This window comes from Phaenicophaeus curvirostris, chromosome 1 (genome assembly GCF_032191515.1).
Source record: "Phaenicophaeus curvirostris isolate KB17595 chromosome 1, BPBGC_Pcur_1.0, whole genome shotgun sequence".
Taxonomy (NCBI): Eukaryota; Metazoa; Chordata; class Aves; order Cuculiformes; family Cuculidae; genus Phaenicophaeus; species Phaenicophaeus curvirostris.
The window spans coordinates 86046165-86069345 of NC_091392.1; the positions used below are offsets into that span (position 1 = coordinate 86046165).

The 23181-nt window shown below is 46.5% G+C and overlaps 1 protein-coding gene across 1 annotated transcript; it reads left to right on the forward strand.

Annotated features, from left to right (window-relative positions):
* The first annotated feature begins 487 nt into the window (after window positions 1-487).
* On the forward strand, window positions 488-20136 carry LRRC58 (leucine rich repeat containing 58). Its single transcript, XM_069851686.1, has 5 exons — window positions 488-520; window positions 1771-2504; window positions 12644-12772; window positions 14057-14334; window positions 15808-20136. The coding sequence occupies exons 1-5, from the start codon at window positions 488-490 to the stop codon at window positions 16014-16016; spliced, it is 1383 nt and encodes a 460-aa protein (XP_069707787.1). The 3' UTR covers window positions 16017-20136.
* The last annotated feature ends 3045 nt before the right edge of the window (window positions 20137-23181 follow it).

Consider the following 23181-nt stretch of genomic DNA (forward strand, 5'->3'; position numbering starts at 1 on the left):
CCTGCGCAACCTCTTCCAGGGCCTCATAACCCTTTTGGGGAAGAAGTTTTTTCTGATATCCAATATAACCCTCATCTGGCACAACCAGAAGTCATTTCCTCTTGTCCTATCACTTGTTACTTAGGAGAAGAGACCAACACCCACTTTGCTACAACCTCCTTTCAGGTAGCTGTAGAGAGCAATATGGTTTCCTCTCAGCCTCCTTTTCTCCAGGCTAAACAACCCTAGCTCCCTCAGCCGCTCCTCATAAGAATTTTGCTCTGGACTTGTCACCAGCTTTGTTGCCCTTCTCTGGACATGCTCCAGTGCCTCGATGTCTTTCTTGTAGTGAGGGGCCCAAAACTGAACACAGTGTTCAAGGTGCAAAGAAAGGACAGAAGGAAGGTTATTTTTCAGCTAAAGAGACTCAGAGCTTCAGCATCACCCGACCTCCATGAGCTTGGTTGGACAGGCTTTGAAGGGAGCGGGTGCCATTTCCAGGCTCTCCATGGGCACCCGGCACCTCTATGGCAGCCAGACGGTACGGCAGGCGATGATGGTGCCTGGGGGCTATAAGGGTGTCCTGGGAATGTAACGGTGCACAGGGCTGTATCGTATCCCAGGCTGTATTCGTTCCCAGGGTTCTATCAGTGCCCCAGGGCCATATTGGTGCCCCAGGGCTGTATCAGTGCCCCAATCTGTGTTAGTAATTGGGGCTGTATCAGTGCCCTGGGGCTACGAGGTTGCCCTGGGGCTGTGTGGTTGCTCCGGGGAGGAGTGACGGCACTCTGGAGCTGTAGCGGTGCTGTGGGGCTGCATTGGTGTCCTGGGGCTGTATCAGTGGCCAGAAGCAGTATTGGTGCTCTGGGGCTGTATCAGTGCCCTGGGGATTTATCCATGCTGTGGGACTGCATTGGTGTCCCAGCGCTGTATTGGTGCTCTTGGACTCTGTCAGTGCCCCAGGTCTGTATCAGTGCCCAGGTCTGTATCAGTGCCCTGGGGCTGTATCGGTGCCCAGGGCCATATCGGTGCTCTTGGGCTCTATTGGTGCCCAGGGCTGTGTGGTTGCCCTGAGGGGTGAGTGACTGTGCCCTGGGGCTGTATTGGTTCCCCAGGGCTGTATCGATACCCTGGGGCTATATCGATAACCTGGGGCTATATGGATAACCCGGGTCTATATCGATACCCTAGGGCTATATCGACACCTTGGGGCTGTATCGGTGCCCTGGAGCTGTATTGATAACCCGGGGCTGTATTGATTCCCTGGGGCTATATCAATTCCCCGTGGCTGTATCAGTGCCCTGGGGCTGTATCGATAACCTAGGACTGTTTCAATATCCCGGGCCTGTATTGATACCCCGGGGCTATATCAATACCCTGGGGCTCTACTGGTGCCTTGAGCCTATATCGATACCCTGGGGCTCTATTGGTGCCTTGAGCCTATATCGATACCCTGGGGCTCTATCGGTGCCTTGAGCCTATATTGATACCCTGGGGCTCTATTGGTGCCTTGAGCCTATATCGATACCCTGGGGCTCTACTGGTGCCTTGAGCCTATATTGATACCCTGGGGCTCTATTGGTGCCTTGAGCCTATATCAGTACCCTGGGTCTATATAGGTTCCCTGGGCTATATTGATACCCACGGGCTGTATTGATACCCTGGAGCTCTATCGGTGCCTTGGGGCTGTATTGATACCCTGGGGCTCTATTGGTGCCTTCAGCCTATATCGATACCCTGGGGCTCTATTGGTGCCTTCAGCCTATATTGATACCCTGGGGGTCTATATAGGTTCCCCGGGCTATATTGATATCCACGGGCTGTATCGATACCCCGGGGCTCTATCGGTTCCCCGGGGCTATATCGATACCCCGGGGCTATGAGACCGTCCCGGGGGCACTGACACCGCCCCGGGGCGGCGCCGCCGCCTCCCTCCCGCTCGCTCCGGGGCCGCGGCCGCCCCGCAAGCTGTATAAGCGGCGCGGGGCGGCGCTTCCTGCGGGCCGCGCGGGTTCCGGGGCGCGGGGCGGGATGGCGGCGGCGGCGGCGGCCGAGGAGGAGGAGGCGGCGGCGGCGGCGGCGGGGCCCGAGGCGGAGCGGAGCCCGGCGGAGGGCGCGGAGCTGTTGGCGGAGCTGCGGGCGCGGCGCAGCGCGGAGGCGCGGCGGCTGGTGCTGTCGCCGCGGCGGCTGCCGGGCTCGCTGCCCGCGGGGCTGGCGCGGTGGTTCCCGGCGCTGGAGGTGCTGGACGTGAGCGGGACGGGGCTGTCGGAGCTGGGCGAGGAGCTGCTGGCCCTGCCGCGCCTCCACACGCTGCTGGCTAAGAACAACCGGCTCGGGCCGCCGGGGTCGCTGCCCAAGGGGCTGGGCCGGGCGCCGCTCGGCCGCTCCCTCCGCGTCCTCAACCTCAGCGGGAACCGCTTCGCCGAGGTGCCGCCCGCCCTGCTGGCGCTGCGGGGGCTGCGCAGCCTCAGCCTCGGCGGGAACCGCCTGCACGGCATCCCGCCCGACATCCAGGAGCTCCGCAGGTGGGTGCGGGGAGAGAGGGGCGGCCCGGCCTGGCCCCGCCACGGGCAGCGCGGGGCAGAGACGCGGTAGCGGCCTGCGAGTGCCTGAGGGGGCTGCGGCGAAGCTGGAGAGGGGCTTGTGGCGGCGGGACGGGGGATAGTGAGTGTAAACTGGAGAGGGGAAGATTTAGACCAGACGTAAGAAAGAATCTCTTCACTATGAGCGTGGCGAGACACTGGCACAGGTTGCCCAGGGAAGCTGTGGCTGCCCCATCCCTGGAGGTGTTCAAGGCCAGGTTGGATGGGCAGCCTGGTCCAACGGAATGTGTCCCTGCCCATCGCAGAGGGCTTGGAACTAGTGCTCTTTAAGGTCCCCTTTCAACCCAAACTATTTATTCAGCACTGGTGAGACCGCACCTCGAATCCTGTGTTCAGTTCCGGGCCCCTCACCACAAGAAGGATCTTGAGGCTGGTGAGTCCAGAGAAGAGCAATGAAGCTGGTGAGGGGGCTGGAGAACAGGCCTTATGAGGAACGGCTGAGAGAGCTGGGGTTGTTTAGCCTGGAGAAGAGGAGGCTGAGGGGAGACCTCATTGCTCTCTACAACTACCTGAAAGGAGGTTGTAGAGAGCAGGGTGCTGGCCTCTTCTCCCAAGTGACAGGACAAGGAGGAATGGCCTCAATGTCCGCCCGGGAGGTTTAGGCTGCACATCAGGAAAAAAATTTTCATGGAAAGGGTCATTGGGCACTGGCCAAGGCTGCCCAGGGAGGTGGTTGAGTCACCTTCCCTGGAGGAGTTTAAGGCACGGGTGGATGAGGTGCTGAGGGGCATGGTTTAGTGTTTGATAGGAATGGTTGGACTCAATGATCCGGTGGGTCTTTTCCAACCTGGTGATTCTATGATTCTATGATATTCTATGATACTATGATTCATCAGGTTGAGTTACTCAAAGCCACTCTTCGGGCAGACAGCAGACTTTCCGCACTTGCTGAATGGACAACTATCAGCATTTCCCAGTCCTCAGGCTGCCTTGGCAGTAGGGAGGCTCTCCTGATGACACTGTGGTGGTTGACATGCAGAAGGCACACCATGGCTTTGCTTTAGTACAGGTCTCTAGGTGAGAGTAAGATTGTGTCAGGCTCCCGCTCAGGGACTCTGTTTTGTCCACCCTCAGATGTCTCCAGGCACCACTACGGCTAACCTGTCTGTTCATCAGGTTGAGTTACCCAAAGCCCCTCTTCAGGCAGACAACAGACCTTCCACACTTGCCAAAATGGGCGACTCTTTCAGGATTTCCCAGTCCTTGAGCTGTCTGAGTGGCAGGGAGGCTGTCCTGGTGGCAGTGTGGCTGATGTGAGTGTTGACGTGCAGAAGGCGCTCCATGGCTTTGCTTTAGTACAGGTGTCTAGGTGAGAGCAAAATTATGTCAAGTTCCCACTCAGGGACTCTGTTTTGTCCACCCTCAGATGTCTCCAGGCACTACTACAGCTAACCTGTCTCTTTATCAGGTCGAATTACCCAAAGGCACTCTTCAGGCAGACAGCGGATCTTCCACACTCACTAAATGGGTGACTCTTTCCTGAAATGTTGTGCTGATTGCAGTGTGGTTGGTGTGAGTGTTGACATGCAGAAGGCACTCCATGGCTTTGCTTTAGTACAGGTGTCTAGGTGAGAGCTAAATTATGTCTCCCATTCTGGGAGTCTGTTTTGTCTACCCTCAGGTGTCTCCAAGCACTGCTGCCGCTAACATCTCTCTTCATCAGATTCAGTTACTCAAAGCCACTCTTCAGGCAGAGAAACGGACCTTCTGCGCTCGCCAAATGGATGGCAGTCAGAATTTCCCAGTCCTTGGGCTGATTTGGTGGCAGGGAAGCACTGTGTGGCTTTGCTTTAGTACAGGTCTCTAGGTGACAGCAAAATGGTGTCTGGCTCCCACTCAGGGAGTCTGTTTTGTCCAGCCTCAGGTGTCTCCCAGCGCTGCTGCTGCTAACCTGTCTCTTCATCAGGTTGAGTTACTCAAAGCTGCTTCTCAGGCAGGCAGCAGGCTTTCTGCTCTTGCTGAAGGGGCAACTGTCAGGATTTCCCAGTCCTCGGGCTGCCTTGGCCGTAAGGAGGCTCTCCTGATGACACTGTGGTTGGTGTGAGTGTTGACATGCAGAAGGCACTCCGTGGCTCTGCTTTAGTACAGGTGTCTAGGGGAGAGCAAAATGAAACCCACTGTCTCATCCCACTCACAGCTGCACAATGGACAGTAAAGCTCTGGTTGTGGCTTTTACAAACAATAGGGCCTTTCTGCTGATATGGCTCCAGTCTCACCAGAGTTCTTGCTGGCATGGGTGGGTTTTTGTTGTATTTCTCCCCACCCATCCAGCTACGTAGATCTGACAGATCAGTTGATGGATCTTCTGAAGCATAGAGCCTGAGGCTGTGCTCGGGTGCACTGGTATGTCCAGCGCTGGGGCTGGATCAAACCATTGCAGGCTGGTGACTAGAAACCTGTGGCTGAATCATGGCTGTTAGGAGCATTGGTGGGGTGGGAATGGATCTTAGGTAGGACTGGGTATCAGCTGCCCACTTTGGCCTCGGTTAGGTACTTCTGAAGCCTGCCACCCTCCTGGGAAAGCTGGGGGCCATGTTCTGACTTGCACTTTACATGTGAGCACCTGAGTGTGTTCTGCTGGTTCCCCAAGAGTTCCTACATGGCTCTGTGCTAAGACTTTGGGTCTGAACTTTCTTCTCTCCAGTTCTTGCCAGGGAACTTGCCAATGGCAGCCTTTCTTACGCAGATTCCAGCAACCTTGAGCCTTGTAGCTGGATTCGACCTGATGCTCATCAGAGCTGCACCCAGTGAAAGCACAGGATGTTGTACATGGGATGTTGTCTTGCACGGTCCTAGGTTGGAGGTACCAGAACTGCTTGAGTGCTGGCGGGCAATGGTTTTGTCCTCTGCCATGTAATGCAGCGGGGTATAGGGCTTCTACCCAGATGGCGCAATGGGCACCTGTTGAGGATCTGGAGCAGTGCTGTGTTAAGCTAAGTTTGAGAGATGCTGTGAGGCATTTTGAGTGCTAAAGAATCCTAGGGCAGTTGTGCATGGGAGATGATCTGTGTTTCTTCCATAGCATGCTTGGTGGCGTAGTGTCTGATTGTTGTGCCCACCTCTAAGGCAGAGCCTCCCTGCTGCTGCTTATGTGCTGCCGTCTGTGGCTGTGGTTTCTCTCCCTCTTATTTCCTTTCCCCTAAAAAAACCCAAACCTTAGCCCTGCTTTTTGTTATGCTGCTGACCCCCGGAAGGTACCAGGCTATGCAGCACTGCATGTGGTACCCCAGTGGGCTCTGTGCTGCATTGCTATCCGATTACTGCATGGTTACTCTGCCTTGTTCTTCTGGCCTGCCCTGAAGCAGGGCTCCTGGTTTTCCTGTCCTGCAGCTTTTCTTGTGCTGGTCATGCTCGAACCCCAGAATGACAATTCTGAGAGGGCAAATGTGGACAAGGCTATTTAACTATCAGTTTATTGTTAAAAAATGATGTGTCAGGTAGGAAAACTAGACTAGACCCAGCTTGCGTCTGCTGCCCGCATGATCTCTGCTAACTCGTTGTACTCCTGCTAACGTGTCACCATAATATAATTGACCTTTAGCTTGTGATAGCGAATCCGTGATCCGCCAGGGCTGTTGGCTTCTTTACCACTATGCCATCCGTGACTCTGCTGTATCAGGGACTGCTTAAGTAATGAAAAGGAGCAGCACATTTGCATGCCAGAGCTGGGAGAAAGCAATACTTTATAGTTTTAATATTCCTCCAAAGGGAGCGCCAAATCTGCTTGTTGGGAGCCAGATAACTAGTGACCTGACGCCCTCGCCAAAAGGATAGCAAATATGTACTGGAGAGAAACTGATGCAAGACCCTCCCGGCTCCTGCCAACAGGAGGAGTGTTCATGTAGTGAGTGTGCGAAGTGTTGAGTGAGTAAAATGAGCCTGAACAAAGACAGAGCAGAGCCAGTTGTTGTAGCAGGACAACACAGAGCCATCTGTTCATTTCCAAACTCTGAGACGGGAAGGTGGGACCTGGTGTAGGTGTTGGGACTTCATTTAACCTCACAGCTGAAGTTTCAAGTGTCTGTCTTGCTGTTGCTGGTAAGCCAAGACTTTGAGCTGTTTTCCATGTGCAGCTGCCCATAAAGAAATTTTTCTCATGTCTCGTGGCCTCCGAGACCACAAAGGAATGCAGGCAGCCCTTTGACCAGACACGTTCCTCCTGCTGGTACTAGAGTTCCTGAGGCCAGTAGTTCTCTTCCTGTGACCCTGGTAGCCTCCCTTTTGCTCCAGTCACTGATTATAGAGCTTAGCAGAGTTGCAGAGACCTCAAAAGACTTCTTATGTTTCCAGAGAATGTCTGAGCTCTGCGATTTTTTAAAAAAAGTAATTCTTCTTAACTAAGCCTCATCTTTCCTCTGTGCCCCATACAGTTTCCTGTTGTAGCTTCTGAAGGAGCAGAATGTTGGTTTTAGTGAAGGCGAGGAATACAGCAGGTAAGGACTCTACATGGTGAAGTTGAAAGAATAAAAAGCTCTGATCTGCCAAAGAAGAAGGAATGTGCTGGCAACTACAAACCCAAAGGCCCTACAATGTGTGACGTGTGCCATGTGTTGTAACTTGCATGAAGATGATAAAGCCACAACTTTGCAGCAAGCTGGGGTCAGGCATTTTGTACAAAACCTTTTCACTAGCATGTTCCTAGGGATCTGGCAAGTTAATGAACAGCAGTAAGAACCACAGCCAGTCCTGCTGCTGTCTGTCTTTCTCCTTCCAGCTTCAGCCATCTGCCCCATCCTTGTCTACACAAATCTTTGTGTGCAGTGCAAGATCCTGCACGAAAAGTCAGTGCCTTTCCCCTGATTATTAGTTACCTCCTAGGCCACTGCAGAAGGACCAGCTGCAGATGTCCTGAGGCTTGAATCTTCCTTCATGTGGCTTCATAAGTAGATGATCTTGGTTGCTCTGGTGACGACAGCAGAGTGATGCTGATCATAGCATGCCAGCACCAAGGACGAATAGCCTTTGCTTCATGTTTTCCATTAGGAGAATGCAGTGCTCTTTTATCCTAATTCCACTATAAGTGTCTGTGGTGACCTGGGACAGCCTCTTACCTTTTTGAGAAGGATAAGTCTGGGCCCTGCTGAAAGCTTTTTTTTGTTCATTTTGAGGCTGTGCCAGCTGCTTCCGTATGCCCACCACCCCCAGTTACTGTTGGCCGGTGTGTCAGCACAGTGCAAGACCTGAATTGTAGCACTGGCTGTTGCTGTGAATTTTAAGTAGAAAACATGCCATCTGGGTGAGAGCATTGCTTACCTGTTTGTTGCCAGGTAGAAGATGACACTCTTGACTACCTAACCTAAGCTCATCTTTTCTGTAGTTTTCCTTCTATCATTTGACCTTGCTGTGTTTTCAGTGTGAGGTGTTGTGGTCAGTCACTCTCTCTCAGACTCGATTCACAGGAGCTCCTGAACTGTGATCTGTGTAGACATCTGGCTGCCGCATCGGGTGGTGTGTGTCCTCTCTCTGCTGATCCAGCTGGGGATGTGCTAAGGGGCATCATGTATTATAGCTGGAGCTAAAATGCAGTCATCTACTTGTGCCCATTTGGGATAAGAGTTGTTTGGGAAGTCTGGTAAAGTGCCATCTCTGTGGCCTTTGGCTTGAGGATACAATGAATTGCCCTCATCAGGGTGCACAGTTGGGGAATGTCTTGCAAGAATCCCATAAAGGGAAACAAGAGCTTAGTAAATGCAGTCGGCACCTTGAATCTCCTGAGATGAATTTTGAGTTTACTCTTACTCTTCTAGTTAATACTCTGATGCTCAGTAGAGCACCAGGAGCAGGTGGAAAGAGCTTGGAAAAAAGCCAGGCCCTTTCCAGGCATCTGCTGTGCATGCTCCTTTCCCGCTTGCTTGGATTCCACTAGTAAAGCCCAGTTATGCAAGGGCTGGGATCAAAGGCCTCAAATGCCTAACTAGATTGATCCAAGTTTTGCGTAAAGGCTTAGATGCCATGAAAACCAGAGTATTTGCTTTTATTCGCAGGTAGTATTAAGCGTGTTAGACAAGCATATGCTTAAGAAAGGCTGTTACAGTGTGGGAAAAATGGCAAGGGAGGCTTTGATAAAGAGACAGCATTAGGAAATCTGCTTGCTGCCTCCCTTTTTCTTCCCCTCTTCAAACGTTTTGCAAATAGTTTTCTGTCGACTGTTTGATCTCAAATTTGCGTGTCAGCAAAGGCTGTGCAGTTCTCTCAGGAATTAGCAAATCGTAGAACAGGGTTAACAGGAGCGCATTGTGGGCTGCTTTTAAATTCCTCCCTTGCATGAGCCTCAAAACTGCCCTGGAAATTTCTTGCTGGAAAGTTTATCTTAAAAAGACCTGGAGCTATTTCAGGCTCCATTGTTTCTTTCTAGATTACCTGTTTAGATGCATCTGTTTGATGTCAGCTGATAAATTTTATCCAAAGAAGCATCTGTGGGGAAACAGGGTGGATTGAAAATTTGAGTATCTTCTATGCCAGAAGACATTGTGTGTTTGAAACATGACTGTGGAAGTGTCGTGGTAATTGATACCAAAAATACTTCTAGTGCTCAGAGTGGGCTCTTATTTACTGAGTGTTTGGGGGCTTTTTGATTTGTTTTGCTGTATATTATGACCTGGAAACCTCAGACATGCTCAAACAAGAATGTACGTGGCATGTTAAAACTTTGCTGCCACCACCTGACTTGATTCATAGTTGTTTGAACATTTCCCCACTCCCTTTCTCTCTCTCTATATATATATAATATAAAAAAGGTTTCACTGCCACCCTTCAGCCTGGTGGTATGAAATCCCTGGCTGGAGAGAAGCGATGCACAATGAGCTTTGTGACGCATGACGGGCCTTGCATGCTGGCTGCTGCTTGGCAGCAATCGGTACTGCTCTGCTGAGAAAGGGGCCTGCTGGATATGAGGCTGAAAGGCCTTTTATTCGTGTATTTGTAAACATCACTTAAAGGTGGGAGAGAAAGCGTCCACCTCCCTTAGTTATCCTGTCAAATGGAGGGAGGTTTGGGTTTTTTTGAGATAGATTTTGTTAGTGGTTGCCCTCTCTTGAAACTTGTTCAGCCAGAGGTTGGAAGAACATCATTTATTCTAGTTTCAAAAATAGGAGCTGAGCTGACATTCGTTTGGGGCTGGTTGTTCTCTGGCTTTTTTGAGATCCTGGGCTGACTTTTGAAATTACAGAAAGATTCTAGCTCTCCCTCTGTGTACACAATGATGCACAAGGCCTCAGCTGGCTGGTCCGAATGACTATGCAGATTAATGATTGTCAGAAAACCTAGGTCTTAGTGTGAAAGGTTAGTTAGAAGTGTTCGCTAAGCTCAGTCCTGTCTCTGCTATGGTCCTCCTGTGACAAACTATGGTAAACGTTGTAGATGGCCTTGTTAGAGGGGCCTTTTTGTGAGGAGGGCAGAGCTTGGCAGTGCTCTTGCTTGTCTTAAAGAGCAGCAAATTGTCCCCCAGGTGGGATGGTTCAAGAGCCAGCAATGCCTTAATGTCTAGGTACAGGCTTAGTACAACACGAAAGTCTGACCAGGAGCAGGTGAGCTAGGAATGAACTGTGGCCCCAGTGGCGCGTGATCAGTGCTCATTACGAAAGGATTGCATCTCTTGAAAGATCTTGCCTGTGTTGCGATTAGCTTGGCTCAGACAGCTCTTGACACTTTCATTTGAGGCAGAAATGGCTGTTATTAATTCTTCCATCTTGCTCAACCAGGACTAGACTAGAGATCCTTCTTTCTAGCAAATTGTATTTGGGGTTTGGGAGTTAGGGATTCCTTTTGCCTGCTGAGCAGTATTTCAGTGGAAACTATAAGAATATCTTTGCTGTATTTGAAATAAGTTTCTTTACCATTTCAAAACCTCCTTCCTGTGCCTTTTAAATAAATTTACTAATTTGTATCTTAAGTCAATGTTGGAAATTGAATTTGATGTATTAGACTAGGCCCCGTTAGTCTGCTGACCTCTAAAAGGCTATTCAGAAGATAGGTGAAAAGAAAAGTTTTAAAGAAGTCCTTTGTTGCCAGTGAAGGAATTAACTTATTTAGTGGATTTTTAGTTAGTGGCAGTTTGAGGTCTGACATTGGGGCTTTATATCCTAGCTGGTATAACTGAGTGTTCTTGTGATGCATACTTTACGAAGAATGGATTTGAAAGCTGTGAGTAGTTTGTAGGCAGTGTTTCCCCACACTTAGTTTGTGCAATAAACTGATCTTGCACATTTCACACCTTGAAACGAATTTCAAAACCACTATTGACTATATATTTTGCTCCTCTCCTCCCCTCCCTGGTAGTATCTGTTTTATGCAATGTGGTTTTACAGGCATTATTGTCTTTAAACACAGGGGATGAAGAGTTAATTATTCAGTTGTCCTAGGAAATGGAGGTTTGTACTCATCTAAGCCTCATTTAAACATTGAAATCCACATTAATAGAATTCCCTTGCCCAACAGTTTTCAATGCAGGCTCCAGCAATGGCATGGAGTTAAAATATGCCTAGAAATTCTATGGTCAGCAGTTAAGTTCCCAATGACAGCCAAGCAGCCTAAATCCAACTTGGGAAACAGTGAAGGTTGGAGGAGGAATTTGGTTAGAACTCTGGGCTTTGTTAGGGGATCAAAATTTAATTTGAATTCATCTCCACTGGACATGGTCTCTGCACAGTAACCTTCCTCCCACCTCGCCCACTGGCTGGCTGTGGAAGAGAGGCTACTTTTGATCAACAGGGGTTTGGTGGTGGGTTTTTTTCCCTTGCATGTACTTTCTTGAATGTTCAAGATTTCCAAATATGCTGTCCTGCATTATCTCTCATCTGAAGCAAGTATACTTCCTTTCTTTCATATAGTCAATTCAGTTTAAATCTAAGGCTTAGAAATGGCTTAATTCTGTACCCACTTTTTCAAATCTCAGGTCTTTAGCTTTCCTCTGACCATAGTGCAAAAAGGTAAGTGAATCCAGGGGAAGTTAAGCTTCTCCTCACGTTGCAGTGGTTTTTTTGTTCTGGGCTTTGTTGATGGGCAGGTAAAACTCTGTGCTGTCTTCAGGCATGAGAATGTGTTGTCTAGATCGTGATGAACCATGATGTCTTTCCCCAGCGAGAAGTACCCAAACTGAACCTGCCTTTGCTCCTCTTCCTGACAACGTTTGAGAACAAGAGAGGAAAGCTGGTTTGAGTCTGTGAAAAAGGGACTCGGTGCTAATACGTTGAAGAGAAGTGCTTGCAAATTTTTCTTCCTGGAAGGGCAGAGATGCACAGCAAATACTGGATAGTCAACCTGGTAAAAGGGATCTAGAGCCCCTATCTCCCATCCAGTGAGTTTTCACAGAACACCCAGTGCATTTATTTATTTGTTGGTTGGTTGGTTTTGTTGTTTCTTTTGTAATTTAGGCCGAAACTGCAGTTAAGCCCAGGTAATGTTTTTGGTAGCTTTGAGCTCCATGACTTCAGTATTACTGAAATCAGTCTGCCTGACAAATTGCATGCATATACTTGTGTGATTTAGATGCACATTGTGCTGTTGCAGCTGTGGTATTGTCAATATGTGAATTGTATCAAAGCTCAACTGGATGCCTCCAACTTCTGCTGAAGGGTTGCAGTTAGTCACCAAGGAGTCAAAGGATACCATAAAGAGTAACTTGCACTTGTGCAGGGCCGTGGTTTTCAGGGAGGGCCACTGACCTCTTGCTTAGCTCCTGTTGAAACGGAGAGGTTCCACTGGCTTCACCAGGAGCTGGGTCAGTGCTGCTGGCCAGGTATGTGCAGGCTGTTCTTCCTTGGAAGATGAGCAAGAGCTTTGCATGTGGGGTTGATGTAGGAATGCTTAGTTGTCTGGTATCTACCTACAAATATAGTGGTGACTGGGAGGTAAATCTCAATGTTCTCTGTTGTGAAACAGCAGTTCTGTTATAATTCCTATGTGCAACTTGGCTTCTTCCCCACACTCCCCCCCAGCAAATTATCTTACGCATAGTCATCTAAGTTTTCTTTATGAAATGAAGGAGATGAAGAACCTAGCGCTAAATGAAACTGGAAATGAACTTAATGAAATAATGCAGTGTTTTCTCTTTCCTTTTTCAGTTTAGAGTTCCTGTACCTTGGAGGGAATTTCATTACTTCAATTCCACCTGAATTAGCAAACCTGCCTTCTCTAAGCTATCTAGTTCTGTGTGACAACAAGATCCAGAGCATTCCACCGCAGCTGGCACAGTGAGTGTTTACTGTCATCGGCCACTAGCTGTTGTGAACTCTTCGAACTTCTTCTGCATGTGTGGATAAAAGCACCAGGGAGGATCTGTTTCTCTTTGGTTTGTTAGTGTGACTAGACTTGAACAAGAAGATCCTAATCATGGTGCGCTGCAGGTAGACCATGAATATATAATATGGAAATCACAATCAAAGTGTTATGAGTGGAAAAAAAAAGGTGTCACAGTATACACTTTAAGGTGAATAGATTCATACAGGGAGCCCTGAGAAGTACCCTGGCAATTCAGAAAATATGAACTGCCATGCTGTCATATTTTTCAGTGATGAATGCTTGGTCTGTTTTATCTTTCACTCAAAGCCTTTTTGTGTGTGCTTTTGTGTTGCACCATCCCCTGTGTTCTCTTGGCACTTACTTCTCTAGGATCTCAGAATGTTTTACTGTTTATTAAATCCTACAACACAGCTCTAGAGGGCAAGTTACTGCAGGACACTGCAAACTTAGGGTAGCCTGAGATGGGAGGTGAAGAATTCAGTATATAGCTGAAACCCCAAAAGCAGCTGAATGGCAGCATGGCGTTTTCCGAGTTGGAATTTTATGGTGCGGTGGGATTATTCTTGACGTGCGATGTTTAGTGACTCCAGTTGTCTTGCAACTTGTACTGGTTTGAGAGCATCCCTGGATACTGTGCTGGAGCATTGCTTTGTGCTTCCTGAGAGAGGAGAACACCTCCTTCAACAGCCAAGAAGCTCCTTGTCACCTGTGCTGATGCTTGCCTGGCCTGACTTTGCTTAGCTTTCGAGATCAAGTAGTATCACAGCACAAGGTGACATAGCCACAAGCAATGAAAACATGGGGTTTTCCAGGGTTGGCTGCCTACCAGCAATCATCTTTAATGCATGAGTGAAAGCAGGTGACTTATTCAAAGCATTGCATGGAATCATTCTTGATGCATGTGCTGGGTACAGGGAAACATAATCTCCCCTGAAAACACTCAGTTTGTATGCTTTTGTTCTGTGCTACCTTTTTGGAGGTTTGTAAGGGGGGAATACTGAGAGGAACAGCAGCACATCTAAGACTGTGTTTCTTCAACAGGTATTCCAAAGTTGGGCCAAGTTTTTTAGAGCAATGTATGTGTAACAGCAGCTCTTTTAGCATGCATTTATGCTTTAAAAGGAAGAAAAGCCAAAGGAAAATGAATTGGTGGGAGAGAGGAGAGTAACCAGGTCTGTGTAATGTGGAATGATTTTGCTCGCGCATCTTGACTGAGTTTCCATCTCCATTCTCAGGCTGCATTCCCTGCGTTCCCTTAGCCTACACAATAACCTGCTGACTTACCTTCCTCGAGAGATCCTTAACCTGGTTCACCTGGAAGAGCTGAGCTTGCGTGGGAACCCACTGGTGGTTCGTTTTGTCCGTGACCTGACCTACAATCCCCCAAGCCTTCAGGAATTGGCTGGGCGCACAATTAAAACTCGCAACGTTCCCTACGCTCCCAGTGATCTCCCAGAGAACCTTGTCCGGTACCTGAGCTTGGCCAGCAACTGTCCCAATCCTAAGTGCGGGGGTAAGTTCACCTTGACTGCTCTGCATCCTCCTCTTACCTGATGGGTTTTCTTTTTGCTTTGACTTGCCACAAATTTAGTAGATCAGTCAGGTTAGATGTGTTGTTGTATCCCAATTCTACCTGTGTTCCATTGGCTTCAGGTCTCTTGTAAACTTGTCTTTTAAGGAACCATGTTCATTTAGGAGCAATGCTCAGAGTTGTAATGCTGATTTACAGTGTTTGCATGGGCATGTGAGACAGTGCTTCTGTCCAAGTATTTACAGCTTATCCCAGCGCTCCGCTATGCTTTTGTAGCCTGAAGTTTCCCGTCCGTCTGCCCTGAAGTAGCTCAAACTAGATAATGAACAGGGGAACTTTTAAAAGCACTCTTGCTGAACAGCAAGCTTCATTTCTGGATGGAAAAGAGGAGGGAGGCTGTAGTGCTTAGCAGTTGCCAAGAGCGACTTCTTTAACTCTTGCTTGGGACTACTAGTATGTAGTACCTGGAAGGAAAGGACTTGGTAGTAAAGCCTAGAATGCTTGGGCGTAATTTGGCTTAATACTTAATCTTTATCCAGAGTAAATGATCTGCACATTTAGCCTTTAGAAGATTAAGGAAAAAAATCATTAATTAGTATCTACCCTGCAGACATAATGCGGGCTGTTATCTTATCTCCTTATATGACTATGTCAAAGAATGCTCCATAAGCAAAGATGGAAGGGCTGGAACTTGTGTTGGGAGGGAAATAAATGTTTCCTTATTTAAGGTTTTGCACAGCTTGGATGACAGTGGATTGGTTTTGCTCTTTTTCACTTTTCCTTATGAACTAGCATAGTACTGCACGGTTGCTCTAGCACTGCAGGAGGAAAGCTTACTGTACGCCAGCTAGGACTTAAAACACCGCTGGAAACTTCTGAAAATGTCAGTGTCTAGAATCACTTGCTGTGACAGGAAGAGAACCTAATTATGTGCTACAGCAACACTGTTGCCATGGAAAGTAGCGTCCAAACTCGGTATGGTGACTTCATCAAGCAGAAGAAAAGTAGAGCTATGAAGGTCTATTTATGAATGCATTTTTGCTAGCTGGTAAGAGAGGTTTTACGAGTTTGAAGATAAAGTAGATGAATTAATTTGATGTTTAAGAAGTTTGCAAGTTCCCAGCCTGAGATTTCTCCCTAATGGTTAGAAGAAATTGCCAAATTAAAGAATGTAGAAGTAATTGCTCTATGTGTTTTCATGTAGAGGGTACCGTTCTGAATCACCTACCAAATACAGTTTTACAGGACTGGGGGCTTCTTTACTAACACAATAAGTTTCTCATTTCCATAGGCGTCCTGGATGCTTCTCTTCTTCCAGTATCCTTTGTCCTTTAGTCTCTGTGTCAATTAAATCCTAATTCGACGCATTTGCAGCAGGCACAACAACCTCTCAGAGCCTACAGATTACTCTGCACGGGGTCTCATGTGTCATTACTGTTCCCTCTGCCCTTACAGGTGTCTACTTTGACAGCTGCGTCAGACAAATCAAGTTCGTTGACTTCTGTGGGAAGTATCGCATCCCACTGATGCACTACCTGTGCTCCCCCGAGTGCTCGTCTCCATGCAGCTCTGCCTCCCAGAGCTCTACTTCCCAGAGCGAGTCTGACTCCGAGGACGAAGCCAGTGTCGCTGCGCGCAGGATGCAGAAAGTCCTTCTGGGATAACAGGGAGCGAGAGGGGAAGACTGGAAGGAAAACATATTTGGAAAAGCAATAATGGAACAGCAAAGCCTGAGCCTCTGGTGTGAAGGGCTCACGAGAAACTATCCTCAAGTCCATGTAAGGGGCAGAACATCTTAGCAAGCCTAGACTTGCTTGGTGTAGTGCTACTTAGAACTAACTCTGTGGCGTTACTGCCTGTAGGGTGCCTGGGGTTGTTAGAAATGTCTGCTCTCTGAGAGACCCCCCCCCCCTCCCTCACAGAGGCTGGGGAGGGGCCTTTGTTCTCACTGGCGGATTGAGAAGGGTTTTAATATATGACACTTCGCTGGACTTCAGTCATCCTGCAGAGCAAAGGATACTGTCCAGACCTTTTAACACTGTGGTAAATCAGAAACAGGCTGATGATGCCATGTGAGTACATATGGACCCCAATGTTTTATATAGCATTATGATTCTTTGCTGTCTCCTTTAATTTCAGTTACAGATTTTACACCCCTCCACTAAAAATGGGAGTTGTATTTTGTTGTTGTTCAGGAGTAGATCTTTCCAAACTCTGGTTGCTCTTCCTTTGCCTAAAGGTGTAGGGTCTCTGTGCTGTTACAGACGTTACAGCCATCGTAGAACTGAGCCACCTTTTTTTCTCATTTGTTAAACCAAGTTGCTCTTAGTGTTTCCTCCTAACTGTATTTCTTACTTTTCCTCCCTCTTCCTCTTCTCATTACACCTGGAGCGTTACTGTCTTTATGGTGCCTTCAGAAAATAGATGAGTTGTTCTATTGAGACTTGATATTACTTCAAACTTGTGGCCATACACACCTGCAAGGGACCAGATGTGATGCTATGTATCATGGTTTTGATCTCAGCTTACTGGAGCAAATCCACTTTTATATCTTGTGAGTTGCAGGAAAGGTCTCAATTGACATTTCTTGTTTCTAAACAACCACGTCCCCTACTGCAGCCAGCTCTGCTGTGCTTGGTACAGAGTTCCTTTCCATCTTTAAGGCTGTCTGCTTAAAGTTGGCAGCAGCTTACTGAATTGGAAGTACTGAGAGAAGTGCCGTGGAATATGCATTTTTTTTCTTATCTAATAATGAGAGGAAAAGCTGGTAGGGAGGCTAAGGTGTGTTGTCTGAGCATCTTGCACAAGGTGACTTTGAAACCTCTTTCCTATTTATTTGTTTGCATTTGCTCTCGTTATGATAGATTTGGCAGTCTGTTGGATTGTTCAAATAACACATTCAGTTATCTTGAGCTAGGTTTAAAGGAAAGCTGCAGAAATCGGCTCATAATTTTTAAGTATCAAAAGAAATAGCTTATAAAAATTAACATTATGAATTGTCAAGTATCTATAAATCTACTTTATGGGGCTGTTTTGTGTTTTGCACTGTGAGAGCTGCCCCTTTATTAATATTTAATGGAAGACAGTCCTTTTGATGCGGTTTCAGATAAAGCAAATCCAACTGTGCCTTTGAATGCATGAGCAGAGCAAATACGTTGTGTTAAGAAGCTAAATGAACAAGAAAGGCTTTTCTTTACCCGCTTTGTGGAAAATGAAAAACCTGTGCTCCTCTCCTGCATTCAGAAAATGCATACTCATATTTGAATATCTTATGGCAGTTCTGTGTTAATGGTCCTGTTTAATTATATTTGACACTTTAATATATTAAAGCACTTTGATAATTCTACACTTTGTAACTAGCTTTAGTGATTTTTTTTTTATTAGACTACAGGTTTTCCTTTAATGTGACCTGAAGAACAAGGTCTGTGAAACATTGTATGTTCCAGTCTGTCTTGGTGTGCAGGTTGAACTTCTTTCCTTGCATTTCCTTGACAGCACTTCTCTTTTCCCTGGTTTCCTTTGGAGAGAACTGGAATTTGAAAGAAATTATCGTATTGTAAAATAGCACCCTGTCCATTATTAATCATTGCAACTTAGGCTGAAGATTCCCTACATGCACAGATCCACAAGGAACTAAATTGCACATGCTCTGCACCTTTCCAAATAGTTTAAGTATATTTTTAGGACACGATAAGGTGTCTTTGCCTATATATGCAAGCAACTGGATGTCACTTTAGCAAGTTCTGTGAGGTTTGCTTGGCAAGAAGAACCTACGGATTTTGAGAGAAACCAACTGCATGCTGTTAGCTAAATTGGGATCAGCAAGTGGCCTGTGTTTTGTTCTTCATCTCCTCTTTCATATACTCCCTGTCCCAAGTCAATATCGTCATGCTATTGCTAAAGGACAGTAAACTGATTGCAGAGTCACAATTTTTAATTGGCTGCTAGTATAAAAGTAGTGAGCAACTGAGTGATCTAGAGCTTGGCTCCTCTGCCAGTGAAAGTGAGCCACGCAAGTTGAGATCTCAAGATCTTTTGAGCTCAGGGCCATGAGGTACCACCTTCTTTTTTTCTCTTGAGTAGCAGCTGTCTTAGTCATGCATTTTTTCTCTTCATGAACTTAGATTTCACCATGGTTACTGTTTGCGCAGTAGCACCTCTCTGTGTGACGGGCTAAGACCAGTGGTGGTTGGCTCTCTAATTTAGCTCCATCCTTAACTGCATTTTCTTTCCTGACTGAACAGGCATCCCATTTCTGCCCCAATTCTAATAGGGCTAGTAGTGTAATCGTTTTTAGAGCTTCTTCACTGTAGCCGGATCAAAACTTGACAGCTTATGCAGTTGATATCTCTATGCGTTTTTAGATTTGATAGAATGTCTTTTAAAAGAAGTTGATATATATTTCAGAATATAGCTACCAAGTTTTCTTTTTGCTGCTGGGCATTAAAGTGCAATTCAAGTAAGTCAGAATTTAAAACAATCAAGGACTTGTAAGGAAAACAAACGATTTGTTGGTTGGGTTTGGCTTTTTATTTCTCTCAGAGGTGTATTTGAGAGGACGTGGGATGCAGGTTTGTACTGTAGTGCTTCATGTACTGAGCCTCGAGGAGTGACGTTTTTCAGCAGTTGTCTTCCAAAGACTGGAAAATGTACTGGACAATAAAATAGGTAAGACACAACTTGAAAATATACTGATGGATGATAGGGACTAGTTCCTACCATCCCCTTCTCAGGGGCCCTGAGAAGTAGACAGTGGCCTTGCCAGCATTTTAGCTCTCTTTGTCAGTTTTAAATAGTGGATTTCGGTTCCTACAGATGTGTCCCCGAGTGAAGTCTTCAGTCAGTGTTTTGGTATCAGTCCTCTTGTTGCTACAGCAGCCCAGCACGTCCAGCTTTTGAAACTGTTCTTAAGTCAAGACACAAGTGTGTGAAGCAAAGTTGCACATTCCCTCTTCCCTGCAGGGCCTGGGGCCCTGCCTGCATTCATCCTCTGCCCCACCATCTCTCTGCCAAGGGGAGCTGCTGGTGTGTTTCTGAATGCAGGTACTTAACGTGAACAGTGGGGTCATGTTAAAAAGAAGCAAAATATCAATTTGACTGAAAGCAACTTATACTGTTGCCAATTCTTTTATGTTTCTCTTTCTTTAGTAAGAGGTGAGACTTGAGGAAGTCAGTAATGAATATTTAAACATACTCTAAAGTGGCCAGATGCAGTTTTTCATGGTCTTCTGTCCTGGTCATTTTAAGTCTTTGAAATCTTGTGCTGAATTATAATGGGAGTGAGGGGGAGGGAGGGGAGAACCAGCTCCTTTTTGTTCCTTACTCTTGTTGGCAATAATGAATGGAAGGAATTTAATCCAATGAAAGTAATGAAACTTAATCCCTGCAATGTGTCTTTGTTACCCAGTTCAAAGAACTATTTTAATGCATCTTATTCACACCATGCACTTCCTCCCCAACTGAACATACTTCAAATAGACTACTTCAGAATGCACACTAATACAGCAGTAACTCTATCTTGGAAAACTTTCTATTGATTATTTCATTTGCTTGCCTGACTAGAGAATCAATCTTTTACTGACCTGAACATTAAGGGTAGAAAGGTTTCTCATCCAGCCCTGTTGTTGAATTTTTATTATGAGCATTTGTTTTAGGAAATCTTAATGTGCCTTATGTTTTTAAAAGTGTATTTTGCTAGAAATGTATGAATGTAGAATATCTTTAACAGTATTTCTTTGAGCTGTAAAACAAATTGCAAACACTAAACCAAAAATGTTATTTCTGCACTTGTCTGTCTGTTATTTGTTGGCATCTCGATTCTGGTATTTCTGCAGGCAGAGCCCTTGCAGAATTGTAAACATTAAAAATGGGGTTACACGTGGTTGGGGAACAGATGGAATTTGACCTGCTCTGTGCAAAACCAAGAGTAGGTGAGACTCCCAAAGGGACTTCTGACACTCTTGGCTTTTGGGGCCCACTTGTGACAGACCAGGGTGTGTTACAGACCAGACCCTGTTCTGCATCTGGTACAGTGTTTCAGAAATTTGCTCCACAGTTTAAAGGTAGAAATAACTCATGGGCAAGATGAATGTATGAACAAGCGAAGGCAGTGTCATGGTGGAGTTTCCCAGCAGTATGAAACAGCAGTTCTAAACTTTTTGAATTGTTTCCCTTTTAATACGCCAACCCTGAAACCTGTAAATGACTTTAGTTAACTTTCTGATCATGTTAACTGGTTGATGTGTTCCCATTTCTTGTGTAATCCCATGTTTTCTCCTACATCCTGAAGAGTTTTTGTGATCTATTGCCAAAATGTTTTAGATCCTGCTGTGCAATTACCAGTCGTCAGTGCAGAAATGTTTATTGGAAAATGGGGCAGTAGAAAACAAGAGTTACTTTGTACTAACTTCATCAGGAACTATTTCAGAGATGGTTCAACTTCCTACGTAATATAAAACCTCTCGAATTATGTCACAGCTCCATTTCAAATAACACAAAATACTGAGGAATGTAGTGACTTTGCTGTAAGAACCAGGCTGTGAATATTTGTGCTTCTTTTTGTTAATTAATTTAAAGATACACTCTTCTGTTTCATCTTAATATCTTTCTTACATTCGGAAACAAAATCCTAGAAGTGGTGGTTCAAAGGAACCTCTGGGCATCTCTGCTCCAACCTCTTCATTTAAGCGGCACTATAGCCAGCATCAGTTCAGGTCACTGTGGGTTTGTCTAGCTGAGTCTTGGAAACCTCCAAGGATGAAGAGTCCACAGTCTCTCTGTCTCTGGTACTATAATCTTCTCCTAGTGCAGAAGTCTCTCCAATTGTCCAGTGTCTTCCTGACATTAGTTGCCTGTCTTCTATCTCAAGAAGCAAGTCTTGACTCTCAATTTCTTCTCTGCTTTTCACACTAATGCAGTGAGGAGGGCGTAAATGAAACGTGTAATTAAGATGCTGGAAGCAGATGCTTAAAATGTCAAATTGACATTTTAGGCTCTTGCAGAATTACACACATGTAAAAAGGAGTGTTATGAAGATTACTTCAAAAGCATCGACGTAGAGCTATACATATCCCACTCAAATGGGCTGCCTTAGGTCATCAAGACAGCTAGGGCTGAATCTGTGTACCTGTTCCTCTCTACTAAGGTTGTGAGTTGCAGTTGCCAACCTTTTTAAAAGTTATTGGAAGAAGGTTACTCCTAGTGTCACACTGAAGGCGGCCAGGTCCATCTGCACCTTTAGTTGCGATATGGAAATGGAATCCTGTGTCCAAGTGTCTCTTACTTTTCCAGTAGCCGCTGCTCTGACTTAATCAGAGGAGGGTTGAGAGCATCCATTCCTGTACTACAGCTTGCTGTGGTCTCCTCTCTCACCAGTCAGCAAAGGGGAGAGTTTTGAAAAGGAGGTTTAACAGCAGCCAAGGTCCTTTTAGGATGGAGGGGACCAGTAATCCATAACAGAGCCCAAGTCCTGTTTCCGACTGGTCTTTCGTGGTGAGGTTAGGATGCAGCTCATCTGGTGTCAGCTGAAGGACTGATCTGCCTTTTACACCTCTCTGAAGGTCATTGCTGCTGTGTTGGCAAATGACTGATTTCACTAAGCTTGTGTAAGGGAACGTGAAAGACCAGGAGCGTTACAAGATCCTTGCCTGCGCTGTGACACAGACGCTGATGAACTGGTAAGTTGGGAGGGCAAACAAACCCTTCATCTGGATGACAGTGTGGGTGCAGGCAGGGGGTCACAAGCTGAAGCTTCGCGGTTTGGCACATCACCCAGCAAGGACAGAATCCTCTACCTGTGGCGAAAAGAAAGACTCGCATGAGAGGTGTGGAGTTGTTTTGTTGGGGGGTTGTCTCTGAAAGAGTAAATTTCAGCCTTATGGCTTTGAAAATGCATAGGAAAGGAAAACACCATTCTGGAAAATATTTTTCCATAATTCCTGGGGGTCCTGGCATCCACAGTAAAAACGAACTTTTAACAAATGTGCGTAATATTGAGTAAACGTTGTCCTTTATGCCAGGCAACGTTATGTGGTTGCTCTCCAAAGCCTTGCTTTGCAAATGCTTTTTTATTAACTCTAGGGAGGGCAGCCTTGTTGTTCCTCAGCAACATGGTTGGTGTAGATGACTTAATGGATTCCACTGTGAGCAGGATGACGCTGAACAAGTCCTTCACCAAGCTGGCAGATCAGGGGGATGGGAGGAGTGTGGATGCAGAGCTGGTCACTAGAAATAAGGGACCTTGTATTTCCCTTAGCGATAACCCTCTGCTACAGACACACAGGGCATTTTTTTTTGGAGGTGGGAGAAGTCTGGCCTCTGGAGAATGTCCTTTGCCTCAGGTAAATGCTTCACTGAAACTCTGGCACCTCCTTGGCAGTGGATCCCTCTGAGCCGCTCAGGGTAGTGCTTTGTTTGTCCGTGTATTGCTCTGCCCTCAGAGGGCCCATGGGGCAACCTGAACTCAACTCCCTGCTTGTAAAACCTCCCCACAGGCGGAGGGGACTGGTGAAAGCATGGGCTGAACCCAGCACTTTGTTTCTGTTGTGTGTAGTGCTGCAGAAAGGGGCTTGCTGGAAGATTTTAAATCATCCCTCGCATTTATATAACCAAACACCCTTTATAAACTAAATCAGACCAGAGTGGTTTGCAACAGTGGTTTCTATCTTCAAATAAACACTGCAGTGTGTTTTCCAAAGTTGGGTTCCTTGCTTACTCCCTTCAGATATTTGGGGTTAAATTGCACTTTTTTTGTTTGTTTTTCTTTCTTTCTTTAAAGCAGCTGTGAGTCTTCTACAGAGAGATGTAATCATGAAAGGCCTTCCCGAAACC